Source organism: Bombina bombina, chromosome 8 (genome assembly GCF_027579735.1).
Source record: "Bombina bombina isolate aBomBom1 chromosome 8, aBomBom1.pri, whole genome shotgun sequence".
Lineage (NCBI taxonomy): Eukaryota > Metazoa > Chordata > Amphibia > Anura > Bombinatoridae > Bombina > Bombina bombina.
The window spans coordinates 149,419,450-149,444,516 of record NC_069506.1 but is presented as its reverse complement, the minus strand read 5'-3'; the positions used below and the strand labels follow the sequence as shown (position 1 = coordinate 149,444,516).

The window sequence follows — 25,067 nt, the reverse complement described above, 5'->3', positions numbered from 1 at the left end:
CCACGGCTTGCAAAACCTTTCTCCCAAAAATAGCCTCAGAAGAAGCAAAAGTATCAAACTTGTAAAATTTGGTAAAAGTGTGCAGTGAAGACCAAGTCGCTGCCCGACATATCTGATCAACAGAAGCCTCGTTCTTGAAGGCCCATGTGGAAGCCACAGCCCTAGTGGAATGAGCTGTGATTCTTTCAGGAGGCTGCCGTCCGGCAGTCTCATAAGCCAATCTGATGATGCTTTTAATCCAAAAAGAGAGAGAGGTAGAAGTTGCTTTTTGACCTCTCCTTTTACCAGAATAAACAACAAACAAGGAAGATGTTTGTCTAAAATCCTTTGTAGCATCTAAATAGAATTTTAGAGCGCGAACAACATCCAAATTGTGCAACAAACGTTCCTTCTTTGAAACTGGATTCGGACACAAAGAAGGCACGACTATCTCCTGGTTAATGTTTTTGTTAGAAACAACTTTCGGAAGAAAACCAGGTTTAGTACGTAAAACCACCTTATCTGCATGGAACACCAGATAAGGAGGAGAACACTGCAGAGCAGATAATTCTGAAACTCTTCTAGCAGAAGAAATTGCAACCAAAAACAAAACTTTCCAAGATAATAACTTAATATCAACGGAATGTAAGGGTTCAAACGGAACCCCCTGAAGAACTGAAAGAACTAAGTTGAGACTCCAAGGAGGAGTCAAAGGTTTGTAAACAGGCTTGATTCTAACCAGAGCCTGAACAAAGGCTTGAACATCTGGCACAGCTGCCAGCTTTTTGTGAAGTAACACAGACAAGGCAGAAATCTGTCCCTTCAAGGAACTTGCAGATAATCCTTTCTCCAATCCTTCTTGAAGAAAGGATAGAACCTTAGGAATTTTTACCTTGTCCCAAGGGAATCCTTTAGATTCACACCAACAGATATATTTTTTCCATATTTTGTGGTAAATTTTTCTAGTTACAGGCTTTCTGGCCTGAACAAGAGTATCAATAACAGAATCTGAGAACCCTCGTTTTGATAAGATCAAGCGTTCAATCTCCAAGCAGTCAGTTGGAGTGAGACCAGATTCGGATGTTCGAACGGACCTTGAACAAGAAGGTCTCGTCTCAAAGGTAGCTTCCATGGTGGAGCCGATGACATATTCACCAGATCTGCATACCAAGTCCTGCGTGGCCACGCAGGAGCTATCAAGATCACCGATGCCCTCTCCTGATTGATCCTGGCTACCAGCCTGGGGATGAGAGGAAACGGCGGGAATACATAAGCTAGTTTGAAGGTCCAAGGTGCTACTAGTGCATCTACTAGAGTCGCCTTGGGATCCCTGGATCTGGACCCGTAGCAAGGAACCTTGAAGTTCTGACGAGAGGCCATCAGATCCATGTCTGGAATGCCCCACAGTTGAGTAATTTGGGCAAAGATTTCCGGATGGAGTTCCCACTCCCCCGGATGTAATGTCTGACGACTCAGAAAATCCGCTTCCCAATTTTCCACTCCTGGGATGTGGATTGCAGACAGGTGGCAGGAGTGAGTCTCCGCCCATTGAATGATTTTGGTCACTTCTTCCATCGCCAGGGAACTCCTTGTTCCCCCCTGATGGTTGATGTACGCAACAGTCGTCATGTTGTCTGATTGAAACCGTATGAACTTGGCCTTTGCTAGCTGAGGCCAAGCCTTGAGAGCATTGAGTATCGCTCTCAGTTCCAGAATATTTATCGGTAGAAGAGATTCTTCCCGAGACCAAAGACCCTGAGCTTTCAGGGGTCCCCAGACCGCGCCCCAGCCCATCAGACTGGCGTCGGTCGTGACAATGACCCACTCTGGCCTGCGGAAGTTCATCCCTTGTGACAGGTTGTCCAGGGACAGCCACCAACGGAGTGAATCTCTGGTCCTCTGATTTACTTGTATCGTCGGAGACAAGTCTGTATAGTCTCCATTCCACTGACTGAGCATGCACAGTTGTAATGGTCTTAGATGAATGCGCGCAAAAGGAACTATGTCCATTGCCGCTACCATCAAACCTATTACTTCCATGCACTGCGCTATGGAAGGAAGAGGAACGGAATGAAGTATTTGACAAGAGTTTAGAAGTTTTGTTTTTCTGGCCTCTGTCAGAAAAATCTTCATTTCTAAGGAGTCTATTATTGTTCCCAAGAAGGGAACCCTTGTTGACGGAGATAGAGAACTCTTTTCTACGTTCACTTTCCATCCGTGAGATCTGAGAAAGGCCAGGACTATGTCCGTGTGAGCCTTTGCTTGAGGAAGGGACGACGCTTGAATCAGAATGTCGTCCAAGTAAGGTACTACTGCAATGCCCCTTGGTCTTAGCACCGCTAGAAGGGACCCTAGTACCTTTGTGAAAATCCTTGGAGCAGTGGCTAATCCGAAAGGAAGTGCCACGAACTGGTAATGCTTGTCCAGGAATGCGAACCTTAGGAACCGATGATGTTCCTTGTGGATAGGAATATGTAGATACGCATCCTTTAAATCCACCGTGGTCATGAATTGACCTTCCTGGATGGAAGGAAGAATTGTTCGAATGGTTTCCATTTTGAACGATGGAACCTTGAGAAACTTGTTTAGGATCTTGAGATCTAAGATTGGTCTGAACGTTCCCTCTTTTTTGGGAACTACGAACAGATTGGAGTAGAACCCCATCCCTTGTTCCCCTAATGGAACAGGATGAATCACTCCCATTTTTAACAGGTCTTCTACACAATGTAAGAATGCCTGTTTTTTCATGTGGTCTGAAGACAATTGAGACCTGTGGAACCTCCCCCTTGGGGGAAGCCCCTTGAATTCCAGAAGATAACCTTGGGAGACTATTTATAGTGCCCAAGGATCCAGAACATCTCTTGCCCAAGCCTGAGCGAAGAGAGAGAGTCTGCCCCCCACCAGATCCGGTCCCGGATCGGGGGCCAACATTTCATGCTGTCTTGGTAGCAGTGGCAGGTTTCTTGGCCTGCTTTCCCTTGTTCCAGCCTTGCATTGGTCTCCAGGCTGGCTTGGCTTGAGAAGTATTACCCTCTTGCTTAGAGGACGTAGCACTTGGGGCTGGTCCGTTTCTACGAAAGGGACGAAAATTAGGTTAATTTTTGGCCTTGAAAGACCTATCCTGAGGAAGGGCGTGGCCCTTACCCCCAGTGATATCAGAGATAATCTCTTTCAAGTCAGGGCCAAACAGCGTTTTCCCCTTGAAAGGAATGTTAAGCAATTTGTTCTTGGAAGACGCATCCGCTGACCAAGATTTCAACCAAAGCGCTCTGCGCGCCACAATAGCAAACCCAGAATTTTTCGCCGATAACCTAGCCAATTGCAAAGTGGCGTCTAGGGTGAAAGAATTAGCCAATTTGAGAGCACGGATTCTGTCCATAATCTCCTCATAAGGAGGAGAATCACTAGTGATCGCCTTTTCTAGCTCATCGAACCAGAAACACGCGGCTGTAGTGACAGGGACAATGCATGAAATTGGTTGTAGAAAGTAACCTTGCTGAACAAACATCTTTTTAAGCAAACCTTCTAATTTTTTATCCATAGGATCTTTGAAAGCACAACTATCTTCTATGGGTATAGTGGTGCGTTTGTTTAAAGTAGAAACCGCCCCCTCGACCTTGGGGACTGTCTGCCATAAGTCCTTTCTGGGGTCGACCATAGGAAACAATTTTTTAAATATGGGGGGAGGGACGAAAGGTATACCGGGCCTTTCCCATTCTTTATTTACAATGTCCGCCACCCGCTTGGGTATAGGAAAAGCTTCTGGGGGCCCCGGGACCTCTAGGAACTTGTCCATTTTACATAGTTTCTCTGGGATGATCAAATTCTCACAATCATCCAGAGTGGATAACACCTCCTTAAGCAGAGCGCGGAGATGTTCCAACTTAAATTTAAATGTAATCACATCAGGTTCAGCTTGTTGAGAAATTTTCCCTGAATCTGAAATTTCTCCCTCAGACAAAACCTCCCTGGCCCCCTCAGACTGGTGTAGGGGCCCTTCAGAAACAATATCATCAGCGTCCTCATGCTCTTCAGTATTATCTAAAACAGAGCAGTCGCGCTTACGCTGATAAGTGGGCATTTTGGCTAAAATGTTTTTGATAGAATTATCCATTACAGCCGTTAATTGTTGCATAGTAAGGAGTATTGGCGCGCTAGATGTACTAGGGGCCTCCTGAGTGGGCAAGACTGGTGTAGACGAAGGAGGGGATGATGCAGTACCATGCTTACTCCCCTCACTTGAGGAATCATCTTGGGCATCATTTTCTCTAAATTTTGTGTCACATAAATCACATCTATTTAAATGAGAAGGAACCTTGGCTTCCCCACATTCAGAACACAGTCTATCTGGTAGTTCAGACATGTTAAACAGGCATAAACTTGATAACAAAGTACAAAAAACGTTTTAAAATAAAACCGTTACTGTCACTTTAAATTTTAAACTGAACACACTTTATTACTGCAATTGCGAAAAAGTATGAAGGAATTGTTCAAAATTCACCAAAATTTCACCACAGTGTCTTAAAGCCTTAAAAGTATTGCACACCAAATTTGGAAGCTTTAACCCTTAAAATAACGGAACCGGAGCCGTTTTTATCTTTAACCCCTTTACAGTCCCTGGTATCTGCTTTGCTGAGACCCAACCAAGCCCAAAGGGGAATACGATACCAAATGACGCCTTCAGAAAGTCTTTTCTATGTATCAGAGCTCCTCACACATGCGACTGCATGTCATGCTTCTCAAAAACAAGTGCGCAATACCGGCGCGAAAATGAGACTCTGCCTATGATTAGGGAAAGCCCCTAGAGAATAAGGTGTCCAAAACAGTGCCTGCCGATATTATTTTACAAAATACCCAGATTAAAATGATTCCTCAAGGCTAAATATGTTTATATATGAATCGATTTAGCCCAGAAAATGTCTACAGTCTTAAAAAGCCCTTGTAAAGCCCTTATTTATTGTCTGTAATAAAAATGGCTTACCGGATCCCATAGGGAAAATGACAGCTTCCAGCATTACATCGTCTTGTTAGAATGTGTCATACCTCAAGCAGTAAAATTCTGCTCACTGTTCCCCCAACTGAAGTTAATTCCTCTCAACAGTCCTGTGTGGAACAGCCATCGATTTTAGTAACGGTTGCTAAAATCATTTTCCTCTTACAAACAGAAATCTTCATCTCTTTTCTGTTTCAGAGTAAATAGTACATACCAGCACTATTTTAAAATAACAAACTCTTGATTGAATAATAAAAACTACAGTTAAACACTAAAAAAAACTCTAAGCCATCTCCGTGGAGATGTTGCCTGTACAACGGCAAAGAGAATGACTGGGGTAGGCGGAGCCTAGGAGGGATCATGTGACCAGCTTTGCTGGGCTCTTTGCCATTTCCTGTTGGGGAAGAGAATATCCCACAAGTAAGGATGACGCCGTGGACCGGACACACCTATGTTGGAGAAATATTTTTAAACAGTAAAACAGAATAAGAGCTAAGGCATATTTTAATAAAAAACTTAAAAGGGAAATAAAACCCAAAAATGTCTTTAATGATTCAGATCGAACATACAATTTTTAACAAGTTTCAAAAAGCAAGAATGTAAGTTCAGGAGTGTGCACGTGTCTGCAGCACTATATGGCAGCAGTTTTGCAACGTTATACATTAGCAAGAGCACTATATGGCAGCACTATTTCCTGTCATGTAGTGCTCCAGACATGCCTATCTAGATATCTCTTCACAAAGAATAACATGAGAACCAAGCAAATTTGTTAATAGAAGTAAATTGGAAACTATTTTATAATTGTACCCTCTGAATCATGAAAGAAAAATTTGGGGTTTCATGTCCCTTTAATTAATTAACGCTTCACGATGACATGTAGGCAATCCTTTTTGATAGCCACCAGCATACCCATTCCATGAATCTTGTAATCCCATATGTATTTACTATGTATGTGCTAATGAAGTTTGCCCATTTTCCTCTCTACCTTCACATTAAGGTCAGCAGGTAGACTCCATCCATGAAGTTGAGCTTTCCCGTGTTCTTTCCAGATGTGCGCACGAATCTGGCGATAATGTTCATGCTTCTTACTACGTATTGAGATTGACTCAACATCACTACAAGAAAGAAACGGTTTACAAAAAATTGTGGAATCTCTCGTCATTTCTTTTTTGTTCAATGAGCACATTTTATAGTTTGTTTTACAAGTGACAGTTATAAAAACATAAATTATGCTTACCTGATAATTTCATTTTCATTGAGGGAAGGAGAGTCCACGGCTTCATTCATTACTATTGGGAATTAAGAACCTGGCCACCAGGAGGAGGCAAAGACACCCCAGCCAAAGGCTTAAATAACTCCCCCACTTCCCTCATCCCCCAGTCATTCGAGAAGGGTCTAGCTGCAGACTGGAGCTCCACTCTAGACAGGAAACGTGACCTCCACTGAAAGCATTTTTTTTTTTTTTAAATCAACTTTAATGTAACAAACAACCTATAGACAATCATTCTGAAAAGAAACATTTTGCAGCTTTCTTGTTCTTCTTAATGTGCACTCACAGTGGTTACCTTATAAATGACAATCAGCATAAACCACTGAGTGCACATTAAGAAGAACAAGAAAGCTGCAAAATGTTTCGTTTTCAGAATGATTGTCTATAGGTTGTTTGTTACATTAAAGTTGATTAAAAAATAAAGCTTTGAGTGTAGGTCACATGTTTCCTGTCTAGCCAGTGGAGGTCATATGTTTCCTGTCTAGAGTGGAGCTATTGATAGTGGAGTACACCTAGCGCCTACTAAATAAGACCTCTGGCTTTGATAATTTGACACCTAGTTGTCAAAATGGAAAGATAAAACTAATAAGGTATACCAAAGCGCCAACTATACGAAGGCTGGGTCTGGACCTAATGCAATATTGTCAAACGATTACAATAAACAATTTATTGAGTACACAAATAAGTTAAAAACATGGATCCATGTATAAACAATCAAATTTATACAACAATAATAGCTAAATGAATAGTTAAAACAAATAGTTATGTAACGGATATAGCATTTAAAATTGTGCAAACATTGCTCTTAAAAATATTCATAAAAAATTCCAAATTTAGTATAAGGCTCACAACAGAAATTCAACTTTGTGTTTACCATATACACATACACAAATTTGTACAGCAATAATAGCTAAATGAATAGTTAAAACAAATAGTTAAATAGCAGATATGGCATTTAAAATTGTGCAAACAATGCTCTTAAAAAATATTCCTAAAAAATTCCAAATTAAGTATAAGGCTCACAACAAAAATTCAACTTTGTGTTTACCACATACACATAATAGGTGAAATATATTAATCAGTTATATAATATTATCTAACCAATAATGTTCTCGATTCTATGCAATACTAAATATTGCCAATAGTGACTAATGTGTAAGGCTCTGGGTAAGACCTTTAACTGTGTGTTTACCACATACGCATTGTCAAGTAAAAAATATTGTGACAGCAATAAGCCAATGTAAAGAATGTGTATCAAAAAAGTTGTGTGCAAAAATTAGTGTACAAAAGATATTAATGGTCAAAAAATAGGTTGATCTTCAAAAAACGTGAATTAAGAACAAAGATTGTGAAAAATGAAAAACCAAAAATTTACAAAAACATTGTGGTGTGTTCCAATAGTAACTTATATAAATGTAAATAATAGTCCAAAAAATAGTCCAACAGTGAAAACTTAATAGAAAAAATAATCCAACAATAAATTATAATAAGTAGTGTGTCTCTTTAAGAAAAAACAATAATCCTTAAAGTGTTGTGAATCCTAACAGCAATAGTAATGGTGATTTTCCAAGTGTTTTATACAACCCAAAATTCTATCTTCTTGGCAAATATTTTGTTATAATCCCTGGATGATCCTTCTGTAAAAGAAAGATATGATGGTGTAGATTGTTTTTAGATCAATAGAAAATGAAATTGTGCTTACCAGTCGACGCGTTTCGGTCACAAAGAGACCTTTATCAAGACTGGTTTTATGGTGTTAGTAGTGGTCTTTTTATACCAGACTGATTGCTGGCCATAAAATTGTGGAACAGGAAGTGTTTGGTAAGCACTTCCTGTTTTACTGACCTTAAATGTGTGTTTAAAATATACAGTTTATAGTTTAAAAATTTGTGACTAAAAAATCCATTATAATACATTTAGATGGTATCCTTATTTTGTCAAGCTCTGTCTGCATCTGATCATTTTTATTCAGAGAAAATACAAAAATTCCTATGTTAGAATACAGTGTTCCAGATTTGGAAAAATATATATACAAACCCAGCCTTTTTAGTTAAGACTTCATACCTATTTAAAAAAAATTCCTACCGCACCTGGTGTTCCCAGGCGGTCTCCCATCCAGGTACTGACCAGGCCTGGCCCTGCTTAACTTCCAAGATCAGACGGGATCAGGTGCATTCAAGGCAGTGTGGCTGTAGACATTTCTGTATTAGCCCTATTTCTCATCATGATCTGATCAGAAAGAGAGTTTACTGTCATCTCCAAGCCGTTTTTCAGCTGTTTCTATTGGGTATAATCTCAGTAGGGGCTTGGTTTCTATTGGATGGGGCAGGGGTGTGTATAATAGGCTCAATTTCATTGGATAGTAGTTGGAATGTTGTTAAAACATTCCCTTATCTGTCATAATAAAGCCATTTTAGCGTATATGTTAAGGTGTCATTTTTAGATGCCAATTTTTACATATGCTTGCTAATCTAAGAGAATAAAAAGCGGAAACAAGACATTCTATATAAAGGACGGACTTGCTAGTTTCATCTTTTACTTATTACACAATCTATGCTGATTATATATCCCTTACAATATTCCTAATGGTGTTATATTGTTGTCTTCTATATACTGGATTTTGCTATAGTGCTATGTCTGTGCTGAGGTGTGAATTATTATCCAGAATAAAGATAATTTTTTTTTTTTTTTTTTTTTTTTTTATACAAACAAGGTGAAACCTCAATAGGTTTTAAGTGGAACAGAAACGTATGGGAACCAGATGGTGGTGTAGAAATATTAAACAACCTTTATTTGTTTAACATAAATATCCAATCGAGTGGGAAAGTGACCTCTATACTAGTAGTGTCTTATCTGGAGAGATATTAGCCCTGATTAATGCGTTATATAATCATAGAAAAACTATCAGATAAACTATCCTCAAATCTTTTTTCAAATTTAGAATAGACACCTATCATTACAAACTCATTGGTGTGTGGCATATAGCGTACCCTAGTGACGAGTGTAAAGCATCTGTGGGTTAACCTAGTTCACCCAAAACCTTTTTCTTTTTAAATTATAATTTATAATTATATTTGTTCCTGTTTATGCACTATATATCCAGAGTATTATGTCTGAGTTTATATATATGAATGATTGAATTGCTGTCTTCTTTAAATATGAACATCAAATATGTTTTAGGTACTAACCTTGTGAAAATCTATCTAAATCACAAAGTTTATAGAGGGGTATGTAGCTAGCAGTGCTAGAGTATTAGGAATAGAGCCATAATGCAACCAGAAGATGCCCATATATGGGTATACGTTTAAAATTTGTCATATATGCAGAGAGAGGTGGATATAGCAGGAGGTATTCATACACAGTTAGGGGAATTTAGTTTTTTTAGAAGATCGTTGATTATGATACTTGCTATCATGTTTCACAACCCGTGTATTCATAAAAGCAAACACAGTATTATACTGTTCTTCGCCAAAAGAGGCACTTCTCATGGGATTAGTAAAATTAAACATATTCCCATAGTTTCTCTGGGTTGCTTTTGAGATTTTTCCTTTATATCTCATTATAGTTAGTTTAGTTAAGGTTTAAAAGGTGAGATAGATCCTCTTTGTTGTTTAACCCTCTGGGATATAAGCAGTCTAAATAAAATATCCATTTGGATTCTGTAGTTAGTAACTTCTTTTCGTAATTGCCTCCTCTCCAGTTTTTAGTTACTTTTTGAATCCCCATATATTTAAGTGTATTAATATTCCCTTGATGTTTCATAGAGAAATGTTTATACAGTGGGGTATCCATATTGCGTTTTTCAATTTTGCAGGATATGCTCACGTATCCTATCTCGCAATGGCCTGGATGTCTGTCCTATGTATTGGAGGCCACATGGACATTGGAGTAAATAGACCACTCCCTTATCTTGGCAACGGATCAGGTTTCCAATTTTGTATTTTTCTCTGGTATTGTTGGAGTGAAATTCATCCGTTTTTACTCCACATTTGCATGCTTTGCAAGTGTGACAGGGGAAGAAGCCCTTAACCTTTTTCCCAAAGACGTCTTGTATTCGTGGAGGATTTTTCTTCTGTATGCTTGGTGCCAGTTTATTCTTTAAGTTGTTCGTTTTTCGATATACAAACTTTGGTACCTGAGATAATTTTTCTCCCAGTATGTCATCGTCTTTAAGTAGTGCCCAGTGTTGAAGATCTTTTCTATGATCTTACTGTTTGCACTATACTCTGTAATTAAAGGGATGTTAAGAGTTTCTTCGTCTTTGTTCCCCTTATTCCTCTCCTTATAGTTGGTGAGTGTTCTTCTTTCTATCTGTCTTACCTCATCAATTCTTTGGTCCAACATCTCTTCTTCATAACCCCTCTCCACAAATTTTTGTTTTATTATTTGCGCCTGTTCTTCCCATTTTGATGGATCAGAACAATTTTTTCTCATACGTAAAAGCTGTCCTTTTGGAATATTATTCTTCCATGTATTGTGATGGCAGCTTGTTTTGTGGACATAATTGTTACTGTCCACCTTTTTAAAATGGGTGGATGTTTCTAATTTCCCTCCTTTCACTTCTATGTTCAGATCGTGTGACTCCATTCATATGTGAATTTTAGATTGGCCGTATTCTTATTCATCACTTCAAAGGTGTATTCCAAGTCTGCCTGTGACCCTTTCCAAACTATGATTATATCATCTATGTATCGACGATAGAGGACCAGGTCCGCGCCGGCTGGGCAGGAGTCCCAAAATATTTCCTCCCATTTGCCCATATACAGATTGGCGTAGCTCGGCGCGAACCTGGTCCCCATCGCCGTCCCACAAAATTGTCGGTAGAATTTGCCATCATGGCAGAAGTAGTTGTGATTTAGAATATAATGAATACTATCCAAAATGAATTCAATCTGTTCAGATGGAATTTCCGGATCTTTTTCGAGGTAGAATTTCACTGCTTCCAGTCCCTCTTCATGCGGGATGCTCGTGTACAATGCTGTCACGTCACAAGTCGCCAGGATATAATCCTTTTCCCATGTCAGCTCTTCCAGGAGATTAAGTATCTGAGTCGAATCTCTCAAGAAGGAGGGGAGTTGCCTCACGTGTTTTTGCAGATGTTTATCCACATATTCCGATAGGTTGCTACTTAATGAACCTATCGGAATATAGGCACTACTTAAAGACGATGACATACTGGGAGAAAAATTATCTCAGGTAACAAAGTTTGTATATCGAAAAACGAACAACTTAAAGAATAAACTGGCACCAAGCATACAGAAGAAAAATCCTCCAGGAATACAAGACGTCTTTGGGAAAAAGGTTAAGGGCTTCTTCCCCTGTCACACTTGCAAAGCATGCAAATGTGGAGTAAAAACGGATGAATTTCACTCCAACAATACCAGAGAAAAATACAAAATTGGAAACCTGATCCGTTGCCAAGATAAGGGAGTGGTCTATTTACTCCAATGTCCATGTGGCCTCCAATACATAGGACAGACATCCAGGCCATTGCGAGATAGGATACGTGAGCATATCCTGCAAAATTGAAAAACGCAATATGGATACCCCACTGTATAAACATTTCTCTATGAAACATCAAGGGAATATTAATACACTTAAATATATGGGGATTCAAAAAGTAACTAAAAACTGGAGAGGAGGCAATTACGAAAAGAAGTTACTAACGGCAGAATCCAAATGGATATTTTATTTAGACTGCTTATATCCCAGTGGGTTAAACAACAAAGAGGATCTATCTCACCTTTTAAACCTTAACTAAACTAACTATAATGAGATATAAAGGAAAAATCTCAAAAGCAACCCAGAGAAACTATGGGAATATGTTTAATTTTACTAATCCCATGAGAAGTGCCTCTTTTGGCGAAGAACAGTATAATACTGTGTTTGCTTTTATGAATACACGGGTTGTGAAACATGATAGCAAGTATCATAATCAACGATCTTCTAAAAAAACTAAATTCCCCTGTGTATGAATACCTCCTGCTATATCCACCTCTCTCTGCATATATGACAAATTTTAAACGTATACCCATATATGGGCATCTTCTGGTTGTATTATGGCTCTATTCCTAATACTCTAGCACTGCTAGCTACATACCCCTCTATAAACTTTGTGATTTAGATAGATTTTCACAAGGTTAGTACCTAAAACATATTTCATGTTCATATTTAAAGAAGACAGCAATTCAATCATTCATATATATATATAAACTCAGACATAATACTCTGGATATATAGTGCATAAACAGGAACAAATATAATTATAAATTATAATTTAAAAAGAAAAAGGTTTTGGGTGAACTAAGTTAACCCACAGATGCTTTACACTCGTCACTAGGGTACGCTATATGCCACACACCAATGAGTTTGTAATGATAGGTGTCTATTCTAAATTTGAAAAAAGATTTGAGGATAGTTTATTTGATAGTTTTTCTATGATTATATAACGCATTAATCAGGGCTAATATCTCTCCAGATAAGACACTACTAGTATAGAGGTCACTTTCCCACTCGATTGGATATTTATGTTAAACAAATAAAGGTTGTTTAATATTTCTACACCACCATCTGGTTCCCATACGTTTCTGTTCCACTTAAAACCTATTGAGGTTTCACCTTGTTTGTATAAAAAACAAAAAAAAAAAACAAAAAAAAATTCTCTTTATTCTGGATAATAATTCACACCTCAGCAGAGACATAGCACTATAGCAAAATCCAGTATATAGACAATATAACACCATTAGGAATATTGTAAGGGATATATAATCAGCATACATTGTGTAATAAGTAAAAGATGAAACTAGCAAGTCCGTCCTTTATATAGAATATGTCTTGTTTCCGCTTTTTATTCTCTTAGATTAGCAAGCATATGTAAAAATTGGCATCTAAAAATGACACCTTAACATATACGCTAAAATGGCTTTATTATGACAGATAAGGGAATGTTTTAACAACATTCCAACTACTATCCAATGAAATTGAGCCTATTATACACACCCCTGTCCCATCCAATAGAAACCAAGCCCCTACTGAGATTATACCCAATAGAAACAGCTGAAAAACGGCTTGGAGATGACAGTAAACTCTCTTTCTGATCAGATCATGATGAGAAATAGGGCTAATACAGAAATGTCTACAGCCACACTGCCTTGAATGCACCTGATCCCGTCTGATTTTGGAAGTTAAGCAGGGCCAGGCCTGGTCAGTACCTGGATGGGAGACCGCCTGGGAACACCAGGTGCAGTAGGAAATTTTTTTAAATAATAGGTATTAAGTCATAACTAAAAAGGCTGGGTTTGTATATATATTTTTCCAAATCTGGAACACTGTATTCTAACATAGGAATTTTTGTATTTTCTCTGAATAAAAATGATCAGATGCAGACAGAGCTTGACAAAATAAGGATACCATCTAAATGTATTATAATGGATTTTTTAATAACAAATTTTTAAACTATAAACTGTATATTTTAAACACACATTTAAGGTGAGTAAATCAGGAAGTGCTTACCAAACACTTCCTGTTCCACAATTTTATGGCCAGCAATCAGTCTGGTATAAAAAGACCACTACTAACACCATAAAACCAGTCTTGATAAAGGTCTCTTTGTGACCGAACCGCGTTGACTGGTAAGCACAATTTCATTTTCTATTGATCTAAAAACAATCTACACCATCATATCTTTCTTTTACAGAAGGATCATCCAGGGATTATAACAAAATATTTGCCAAGAAGATAGAATTTTGGGTTGGAAAACGGCTAGCAAGTACTGACACTGCTATTCAGTATAAAACACTTGGAAAATCACCATTACTATTGCTGTTAGGATTCACAACACTTTAAGGATTATTGTTTTTTCTTAAAGAGACACACTACTTATTATAATTTATTGTTGGATTATTTTTTCTATTAAGTTTTCACTGTTGGACTATTTTTTGGACTATTATTTACATTTATATAAGTTACTATTGGAACACACCACAATGTTTTTGTAAATTTTTGGTTTTTCATTTCTTTCATGTAATTAGCAAGAGTCCATGAGCTAGTGACGTATGGGATATACATTCCTACCAGAAGGGGCAAAGTTTCCCAAACCTCAAAATGCCTATAAATACACCCCTCACCACACCCACAAATCAGTTTTACAAACTTTGCCTCCTATGGAGGTGGTGAAGTAAGTTTGTGCTAGATTCTACGTTGATATGCGCTCCGCAGCAGGTTGGAGCCCGGTTTTCCTCTCAGCGTGCAGTGAATGTCAGAGGGATGTGAGGAGAGTATTGCCTATTGGAATTCAATGATCTCCTTCTACGGGGTCTATTTCATAGGTTCTCTGTTATCGGTCGTAGAGATTCATCTCTTACCTCCCTTTTCAGATCGACGATATACTCTTATATATACCATTACCTCTACTGATTCTCGTTTCAGTACTGGTTTGGCTTTCTACTACGTGTAGATGAGTGTCCTGGGGTAAGTAAGTCTTATTTTCTGTGACACTCTAAGCTATGGTTGGGCCCTTTTATATAAAGTTCTAAATATATGTATTCAAACATTTATTTGCCTTGATTCAGGATGTTCAACGTTCCTTATTTCAGACAGTCAGTTTCATATTTGGGATAATGCTGAATTTTTTCATTTTTTTCTTACCTTAAAAATTGACTTTTTTTCCTGTGGGCTGTTAGGCTCGCGGGGGCTGAAAATGCTTCATTTTATTGCGTCATTCTTGGCGCGGACTTTTTTGGCGCAAAAATATTTTTCTATTTCCGGCGTCATACGTGTCGCCGGAAGTTGCGTCATTTTTTTTTTACGTTTTTTGCGCCAAAAGTATCGGCGTTCCGGATGTGGCGGAAGCATTTAGACGCCAAATAATGTGGGCGTCTTTTTTGGCGCTAAAAAATATGGGCGTCATTATTGTCTCCACATTATTTAAGTCTCATTATTTATTGCTTCTGGTTGCTAGAAGCTTGTTCACTGGCATTTTTTCCCATTCCTGAAACTGTCATTTAAGGAATTTGATCAATTTTGCTTTATATGTTGTTTTTTTCTATTACATATTGCAAGATGTCCCAGATTGACCCTGAATCAGAAGATACTACTGGAAAATCACTGCCTGGTGCTGGATCTACCAAAGTTAAGTGTATCTGCTGTAAACTTGTGGTATCTGTTCCTCCAGCTGTTGTTTGTAATGAATGTCATGACAAACTTGTTAATGCAGATAATATTTCCTTTAGTAATACTACATTACCTGTTGCTGTTCCATCAACATCTAATACTAGTGTTCCTGTTAACATTAGAGATTTTGTGTCTAAATCCATTAAGAAGGCTATGTCTGTTATTCCTCCTTCTAGTAAACGTAAAAGGTCTTTTAAAACTTCTCATTTTTCAGATGAATTTTTAAATGAACATCATCATTCTGATTCTGATAGTGGTTCCTCTGGTTCAGAGGATTCTGTCTCAGAGGTTGATGCTGATAAATCTTCATATTTATTCAAATTGGAATTTATTTGTTCTTTACTTAGAGGTTCTAATTGCATTAGAAATAGAGGATTCTGGTCCTCTTGATACTAAATCTAAACGTTTAAATAAGGTTTTTAAATCTCCTGTAGTTATTCCAGAAGTTTTTCCTGTCCCTGATGCTATTTCTGAAGTAATCTCCAGGGAATGGAATAATTTGGGTAATTCATTTACTCCTTCTAAACGTTTTAAGCAATTATATCTTGTGCCATCTGACAGATTAGAGTTTTGGGACAAAATCCCTAAAGTTGATGGGGCTATCTCTACTCTTGCTAAACGTACTACTATTCCTATATCAGATAGTACTTCCTTTAAGGATCCTTTAGATAGGAAGATTGAATCCTTTCTAAGAAAAGCTTACTTATGTTCAGGTAATCTTCTTAGACCTGCTATATCTTTAGCGGATGTTGCTGCAGCTTCAACTTTTTGGTTAGAAGCTTTAGCGCAACAAGTAACAGATCATAATTCTCATAGCATTGTTAATCTTCTTCAACATGCTAATAACTTTATTTGTGATGCCATCTTTGATATCATTAGAGTTGATGTCAGGTATATGTCTTTAGCTATTTTAGCTAGAAGAGCTTTATGGCTTAAAACTTGGAATGCTGATATGTCTTCTAAGTCAACTTTGCTTTCCCTTTCTTTCCAGGGTAATAAATTATTTGGTTCTCAGTTGGATTCTATTATCTCAACTGTTACTGGAGGGAAAGGAACTTTTTTACCACAGGATAAAAAATCTAAGGGTAAATTTAGGTCTAATAATCGTTTTCGTTCCTTTCGTCACAATAAAGAACAAAAGCCTGATCCTTCATCCTCAGGAGCGGTATCAGTTTGGAAACCATCTCCAGTCTGGAATAAATCCAAAGAGATTTTTTCTTTCCCGTGTCCCAGTAAATCCAGCGAAAGCTCAAGCATTTCTGAAATGTGTTTCAGATCTAGAGTTGGCTGGAGTATTTATGCCAGTTCCAGTCCTGGAACAACAGGGACTGGGGTTTTATTCAAATCTCTTCATTGTACCAAAGAAGGAGAATTCCTTCAGACCAGTTCTGGATCTAAAAATATTGAATCGTTATGTAAGGATACCAACATTCAAAATGGTAACTATAAGGACTATCCTGCCTTTTGTTCAGCAAGGGCATTATATGTCCACAATAGATTTACAGGATGCATATCTGCATATTCCGATTCATCCAGATCACTATCAGTTTCTGAGATTCTCTTTCCTAGACAAGCATTACCAATTTGTGGCTCTGCCGTTTGGCCTAGCAACAGCTCCAAGGAATTTTACAAAAGTTCTCGGTGCCCTTCTGTCTGTAATCAGAGAACAGGGTATTGTGGTATTTCCTTATTTGGACGATATCTTGGTACTTGCTCAGTCTTCACATTTAGCAGAATCTCATACGAATCGACTCGTATTGTTTCTTCGAGATCATGGTTGGAGGATCAATTTGCCGAAAAGTTAATTGATTCCTCAGACAAGGGTAACCTTTTTAGGTTTCCAGATAGATTCAGTGTCCATGACTCTGTCTCTGACAGACAAGAGACGTCTAAAATTGGTTTCAGCCTGTCGAAACCTTCAGTCTCAATCATTCCCTTCGGTAGCCTTATGCATGGAAATTCTAGGTCTTATGACTGCTGCATCGGACGCGATCCCCTTTGCTCGTTTTCACATGCGACCTCTTCAGCTCTGTATGCTGAACCAGTGGTGCAGGGATTTCACAAAGATACATCAATTGATATCTTTAAAACCATTTTACGACATTCTCTGACGTGGTGGACAGATCACCAACGTTTAGTTCAGGGGGCTTCTTTTGTTCTTCCAACCTGGACTGTGATTTCAACAGATGCAAGTCTGACAGGTTGGGGAGCAGTTTGGGGGTCTCTGACAGCACAAGGAGTTTGGGAATCTCAGGAGGTGAGATTACCAATCAATATTTTGGAACTCCGTGCAATTTTCAGAGCTCTTCAGTCATGGCCTCTTCTAAAGAGAGAATCGTTCATTTGTTTTCAGACAGACAATGTCACAACTGTGGCATATATCAATCATCAAGGAGGGACTCACAGTCCTCTGGCTATGAAAGAAGTATCTCGAATTCTGGTTTGGGCGGAATCCAGCTCCTGTCTAATTTCTGCGGTTCATATCCCAGGTATAGACAATTGGGAAGCGGATTATCTCAGCCGCCAAACGTTACATCCGGGCGAATGGTCTCTTCACCCAGAGGTATTTCTTCAGATTGTTCAAATATGGGGACTTCCAGAAATAGATCTGATGGCTTCTCATCTAAACAAGAAACTTCCCAGGTATCTGTCCAGATCCAGGGATCCTCAAGCGGAAGCAGTGGATGCATTGTCACTTCCTTGGAAGTATCATCCTGCCTATATCTTTCCGCCTCTAGTTCTTCTTCCAAGAGTAATCTCCAAGATTCTGAAGGAATGCTCGTTTGTTCTGCTGGTGGCTCCAGCATGGCCTCACAGGTTTTGGTATGCGGATCTTGTCCGGATGGCCTCTTGCCAACCGTGGACTCTTCCGTTAAGACCAGACCTTCTGTCGCAAGGTCCTTTTTTCCATCAGGGTCTCAAATCCTTAAATTTAAAGGTATGGAGATTGAACGCTTGATTCTTAGTCAAAGAGGTTTCTCTGACTCTGTGATTAATACTATGTTACAGGCTCGTAAATCTGTATCTAGGAAGATATATTATAGAGTCTGGAAGACTTACATTTCTTGGTGTCTTTCTCATCATTTTTCCTGGCATTCTTTTAGAATTCCGAGAATTTTACAGTTTCTTCAGGATGGTTTGGATAAAGGTTTGTCTGCAAGTTCCTTGAAAGGACAAATCTCTGCTCTTTCTGTTCTTTTTCACAGAAAGATTGCTAATCTTCCTGATATTCATTGTTTTGTACAAGCTTTGGTTCGTATTAAACCTGTCATTAAGTCAATTTCTCCTCCTTGGAGTTTGAATTTGGTTCTGGGGGCTCTTCAAGCTCCTCCATTTGAACCTATGCATTCATTGGACATTAAATTACTTTCTTGGAAAGTTTTGTTTCTTTTGGCCATCTCTTCTGCTAGAAGAGTTTCTGAATTATCTGCTCTTTCTTGTGAGTCTCCTTTTCTGATTTTTCATCAGGATAAGGCGGTATTGCGAACTTCTTTTCAATTCTTACCTAAGGTTGTGAATTCTAACAACATTAGTAGAGAAATTGTGGTTCCTTCATTATGTCCTAATCCTAAGAATTCTAAGGAGAAATCATTGCATTCTTTGGATGTAGTTAGAGCTTTGAAATATTATGTTGAAGCTACTAAGAATTTTCGAAAGACTTCTAGTCTTTTTGTTATCTTTTCCGGTTCTAGGAAAGGTCAGAAGGCCTCTGCCATTTCTTTGGCATCTTGGTTGAAATCTTTAATTCATCATGCTTATGTCGAGTCGGGTAAAACTCCGCCTCAAAGGATTACAGCTCATTCTACTAGGTCAGTTTCTACTTCCTGGGCTTTTAGGAATGAAGCTTCTGTTGATCAGATTTGCAAAGCAGCAACTTGGTCTTCTTTGCATACTTTTACTAAATTCTACCATTTTGATGTGTTTTCTTCTTCTGAAGCAGTTTTTGGTAGAAAAGTACTTCAGGCAGCAGTTTCAGTTTGATTCTTCTGCTTATAATTTCAGTTTTTTTCATTATAAGATTTAAACTTTATTTTGGGTGTGGATTATTTTCAGCGGAATTGGCTGTCTTTATTTTATCCCTCCCTCTCTAGTGACTCTTGCGTGGAAGATCCACATCTTGGGTAGTCATTATCCCATACGTCACTAGCTCATGGAATCTTGCTAATTACATGAAAGAAAACATAATTTATGTAAGAACTTACCTGATAAATTAATTTCTTTCATATTAGCAAGAGTCCATGAGGCCCACCCTTTTTTTGTGGTGGTTATGATTTTTTTGTATAAAGCACAATTATTCCAATTCCTTATTTTTTATGCTTTCGCACTTTTTTCTTATCACCCCACTTCTTGGCTATTCGTTAAACTGATTTGTGGGTGTGGTGAGGGGTGTATTTATAGGCATTTTGAGGTTTGGGAAACTTTGCCCCTCCTGGTAGGAATGTATATCCCATACGTCACTAGCTCATGGACTCTTGCTAATATGAAAGAAATGAATTTATCAGGTAAGTTCTTACATAAATTATGTTTTTTCACAATCTTTGTTCTTAATTCACGTTTTTTGAAGATCAACCTATTTTTTGACCATTAATATCTTTTGTACACCAATTTTTGCACACAACTTTTTTGATACACATTCTTTACATTGGCTTATTGCTGTCACAATATTTTTTACTTGACAATGCGTATGTGGTAAACACACAGTTAAAGGTCTTACCCAGAGCCTTACACATTAGTCACTATTGGCAATATTTAGTATTGCATAGAATCGAGAACATTATTGGTTAGATAATATTATATAACTGATTAATATATTTCACCTATTATGTGTATGTGGTAAACACAAAGTTGAATTTTTGTTGTGAGCCTTATACTTAATTTGGAATTTTTTAGGAATATTTTTTAAGAGCATTGTTTGCACAATTTTAAATGCCATATCTGCTATTTAACTATTTGTTTTAACTATTCATTTAGCTATTATTGCTGTACAAATTTGTGTATGTGTATATGGTAAACACAAAGTTGAATTTCTGTTGTGAGCCTTATACTAAATTTGGAATTTTTTATGAATATTTTTAAGAGCAATGTTTGCACAATTTTAAATGCTATATCCTTTACATAACTATTTGTTTTAACTATTCATTTAGCTATTATTGTTGTATAAATTTGATTGTTTATACATGGATCCATGTTTTTAACTTATTTGTGTACTCAATAAATTGTTTATTGTAATCGTTTGACAATATTGCATTAGGTCCAGACCCAGCCTTCGTATAGTTGGCGCTTTGGTATACCTTATTAGTGTTGTCTAGAGTGGAGCTCCAGTCTGCAGCTGGACTACTTTGAGTCATTCTGCCGAGGGAACCAGGAACAGTAGGAGAAATATAAGGGTAAAAAAGTTGCCAGAAGATGAATAAATTTAGGGCCGCCCAACGGAGATACGGGCGGGAGCTGTGGACTCTCCTCCCCTCGATGGAAATGAAATTATCAGGTAAGCATAATTTATGTTTTCCATCTAAACGGGAGGAGAATCCACAGCTTCATTAATTACTATTGGGAACATATACCAAAGCTCTAGAAGACACTGAATGAAACCGGGAGGGTAAAAGGAGGACCCTAATCTGAGGGCACCACAGCCTGCAAAACCGTTCTCCCAAAAACAGCTTCCGCAGAAGCAAAAACGTAAAATGTGTAAATCCTTGTAAAAGTGTGTAAAGAGGACCAGGTAGCCGCCTTACAAATTTGCTCCATAGAGGCCTAATTCTTGAAGGCCCAAGACGAAGCCACAGCTCTAGTTGAATGAGCCGTCATCCTCTGAGGAGGTTTATGTCCCGCTGTCTCATTAGCCAAGCGAATCAAGCTCTTCAACCAAAAAGACAAAAGTAGCAGCAGAGGCCCTTTGCCCCTTGCGCTTCCCAGAATACACCACAAAAAGAGATGTAGACTGTCTGAAATCCCTTGTAGCCTGAAGATAGAACTTCAAGGCACGAACCACATCCAGGTTATTTAGTAACCTCTCCTTTGAAGAGGAAGGGTTAGGACACAAAGAAGGAACAACCATTTCCTGATTGATGTTACATTTCAATACCACCTTGGGGAGAAATCCCAACACAGTGCAAAGTACAGTCTTATCCGCATGAAACACCACATAAGGAGGGTCACATTGCAAGGCAGTTAGTTTAGATACTCTACGTGCCGATGCAATAGCCAACCGAAGAGAACCTTCCAGGACAGAATCTTAATGTCTATGGAATGCATAGGTTCAAACGGAACCCGCTGCAAAATCCTAAGAACTAAGTTTAAGCTCCAAGGCGGAGCCGACTGTCTAAAGACAGGCCTGATTCTATACAGAGCCTGAACAAAAGAATGAATGTCAGGGAGCTCAGCGAGTCTCCTATGCAACAAAACTGATAATGCTGAAATCTGTCCCTTTAAGGAACTAGCAACAAGACCCTTCTCAAAACCATCTTGGAGAAAGGACAGAATCCTGGATACCCTCACCTTATGCCAAGGATATCCATGCTTCTCACACAAGGACACGTAAGTCCTCCACACCTTATGGTAGATGCGACGAGTGACAGGCTTCCTTGCCTGAATTAAAGTTTCAATCACACCTTCAGAAAAGCCTCTCTAGGCTAAGACTAAGCGTTCAATCTCCACGCAGTCAGCCTCAGAGAATCTAGATTTTGATGTTGAAAGGGGCCCTGTGACAGCAGATCCCTGCACGGCGGAGAGGATGACATCCCCACCAGATCCGCAAACCACGTCCTCCGCGGCCACGAAGGAGCAATCAGAATGGCCGAGGCCCGCTCCAATTTGATGCGTGCCACTACACGAGGTAGAAGTGGTAACGTTGGAAAAATGTAAGCTAGGCTGAATCCCCAAGGAACCACTAAGGCATCTATCAACTCTGTCTGGGGATCCCTGGACTTCGACCCATATCGAGGCAGCTTGCAATCGAGTCTGGACGCCATGAGATTTCTCTCTTATCTCCGGCATTCCCCATCTGAGACAAATCTCCTCAAACACCTCGGGGTGGAGAGACCATTCCCCCGGATGGAAGGACCGTCTCCGCCCACTCCAGGATCCGAGACACCTCCCTCATCGCGAGGGAGCTCCTCATACCCCCTTGATGGTTGATGTAACCCACCAAGGTAATGTTGTCGGTCTGGAATCTGATAAAACTGACCGACCCCAGAGAAGGCCAAGCCTTCAGAGCATTGTAGATTGCTCTTAGTTCTAGGATATTGATCGGAAGAAGAGACTCCTCCCTGGACCACTTTCCTTGCGCCATCCTGGCACCCCAAACAGCTCCCCAACCTGACAGAGTCACAATCTCCCAAAACGGTTTCAAGAAGGATGTCCCCATGCCCCTCTTGAACTAAGGGCAGAATAGATCTGATTGTTACCATTTTGAACAATGGTACACTCAGAAACTTGTTTAAACACTTTAGGTCCAGAATCGGGCAGAATGTGCCCTCCTTCTTTGGAACCACAAAAAGGTTGGAATAGTACCCTAGACCCCTTTCTACCAGGGGTACTGGTATAATAACCCGAGAGAGGCAAGATCTCTTACACACTCTAGAAAGGCATCTCTCTTCTCTGGTCTTGAAGACAGGTTTGACAGGAGGAATCTGCCCTCGGGTGGATGGGATCTGAACTCTATCCTGTAACCCTGGGAGACCACTTCTAGAACCCTAGGTTCCTGAACGTCCTGCAACCATGTGACTGAGATTAGAGATAATATGCCCCCTACGTGATCCGGAGACCGGTCGGGGGCCGCCGCTTCATGCCGATTTCGTCTCGGCGGGCTTCTTGCACTGCTTAGACTTGTTCCAAGATTGAGCCGGCTTCCAAGATCCCTTGGACTGGTCCTCTTTTGCGGTGGGTTGCTGGCGCTGGGCCTTATCCGCACTAAATAGACGAAAAGTAGACCCTTTAGGCTTATCCTTCTTATCCTGTGGTAGGAAAGCACCCTTGCCTCCCGTAACCGTGGATATAATCGAATCCAATCCTGGACCGAAAAGGATCTTTCCTTGAAAAGGCAAGGACAACAGCCTCGCCTTAGAGGTCATGTCCGCTGACCAAGATTTTAGCCACAGAGCCCTGCGTGCTAACAGAAAAACCTGACACCTTAGCATTCAGGTGTATAATTTGCATATTGGCATCGCAAATGAAAGAATTGGCAATCTTCAACGCCTCAATCTTCTCCTGTATTTCGTCGATGGAAGTCTCCCCCTTGACCATTTCACACAGGGATTCACACCAATATGTTGCAGCTCCAGCGACCGCCGCATCGGCCGCTGCTGGCTGAAAAACAAACCCCGTGTGCTGAAACATCCTTCTCAACATGTTTTCCAGCTTTTTATCCATGGGCTCTTTAAACAACGAACTATCCTCAAGGGGAATAGTCGTCTGCTTCGCAAGCGTAGACCTTCGGGATGGTCCGGAACGGGGAACAGGTTTTTAAAGGAACAAGAAGGGGAAAAGGAAGACTCTAATCGCTCCTATTCGTTCTTAATAATATTAACCATCTTAACGGGAACCGGGAAAGACTGAGGTACTACCCTGTCCTCGTATACCTTGTCAAGCTTAGAAATCGCAGGTTCCTCCGGTATCTTAGGCTCCGGAACCTCCAGAGTAGCAAGCACCTGCCATAGCAGAAAGCGTAAATTCTCCATCCTAAACCTATAACCAGGCTCCTCCACTGCCGGAGGTTTAGATGACACGGACTCCGACCCAGAAGGGGCCTCCTCCGAAGAGTCGGAGTTGGCCTCGTCCTTGTATAGGGCATCTGGATCTCCCATCGGCGAGGACAAACCCTGGGCCGGGCCGCTATGATAAACCCTACGCTTGCGCTTAGGAGAACGTGGTAAGGCAGGGATCACTTTCGAAACCGCCGATTCTAGTTGGTCTGCAAAGTCTGACAACCAATGAATCTCTCCAGAAGGAGTAACGGTTGGACCCCGGAGCGCTGCATTTGCAATCGGAAATTAATGTAGGGCACGCACCTCCCGGGACAAAGAACCCTCAGAGGTGGACGGCTCAGTAGTACTAGACATCAGTTTACATTTAGATGCTGCAACTTTATCAAGGCATGTGGAACATAGTTGAGCAGGCTGATCTACCAGAACCTCCTTACAATAAACACAGGAATAAGACTTTGTTAAGGAAGAAGAGCCCTCCAACGCATCAGAGTTCTCCATTGCTTGCGCGCTTGGTTAGACTAACTACTGATTAAAAAGGCACCTGTATACCACCAATGGCCGGGGCACTCACCACCTCCTAGGACCCGGACAACAGAAACCACTACGTCTCCTGCCCCACAGATCAACAGAAAGGATAGATAGCCACACCCAGTCGCATGGAATGCCTGGCAGGACCGCCCCTGAAACTAAGGAAAAACGCGCCAAAAAATGGCCGCACAAGATTCAACAAGTAACCAGAAAGTTCTACACATTGCCAGAGCCTCATCTCACACATAGCGCAGCAATGACACAATAAACAATATCATGTATAAATCCCCCTGTTCAATAATTCCCCTTCCAGGAATATTAACCCTTGATTCTGTAAAGATAAAAAGGCGCCACACTGTGACCCTTTCTTCTATGTTATTATTAATAAAAAAAAATGAAACGATCTTCCCAGAATCTACGC

The 25,067-nt window shown here is 39.7% G+C and overlaps 1 protein-coding gene and 2 pseudogenes across 1 annotated transcript in view; 1 reads left to right on the top strand and 2 right to left on the bottom strand.

The window, feature by feature from the left end:
* The window catches only part of LOC128638588 (C-Jun-amino-terminal kinase-interacting protein 4-like), a 297,523-nt gene that overhangs the window by 76,535 nt on the left and 195,921 nt on the right, over positions 1-25,067 (bottom strand). The window contains 1 exon segment of the mRNA XM_053690636.1: positions 5,958-6,087. Coding sequence (XP_053546611.1) covers positions 5,958-6,087 — 130 coding nt within the window.
* Positions 8,321-8,439, bottom strand: LOC128639340 (uncharacterized; annotated as a pseudogene).
* On the top strand, positions 13,376-13,494 carry LOC128639343 (uncharacterized; annotated as a pseudogene).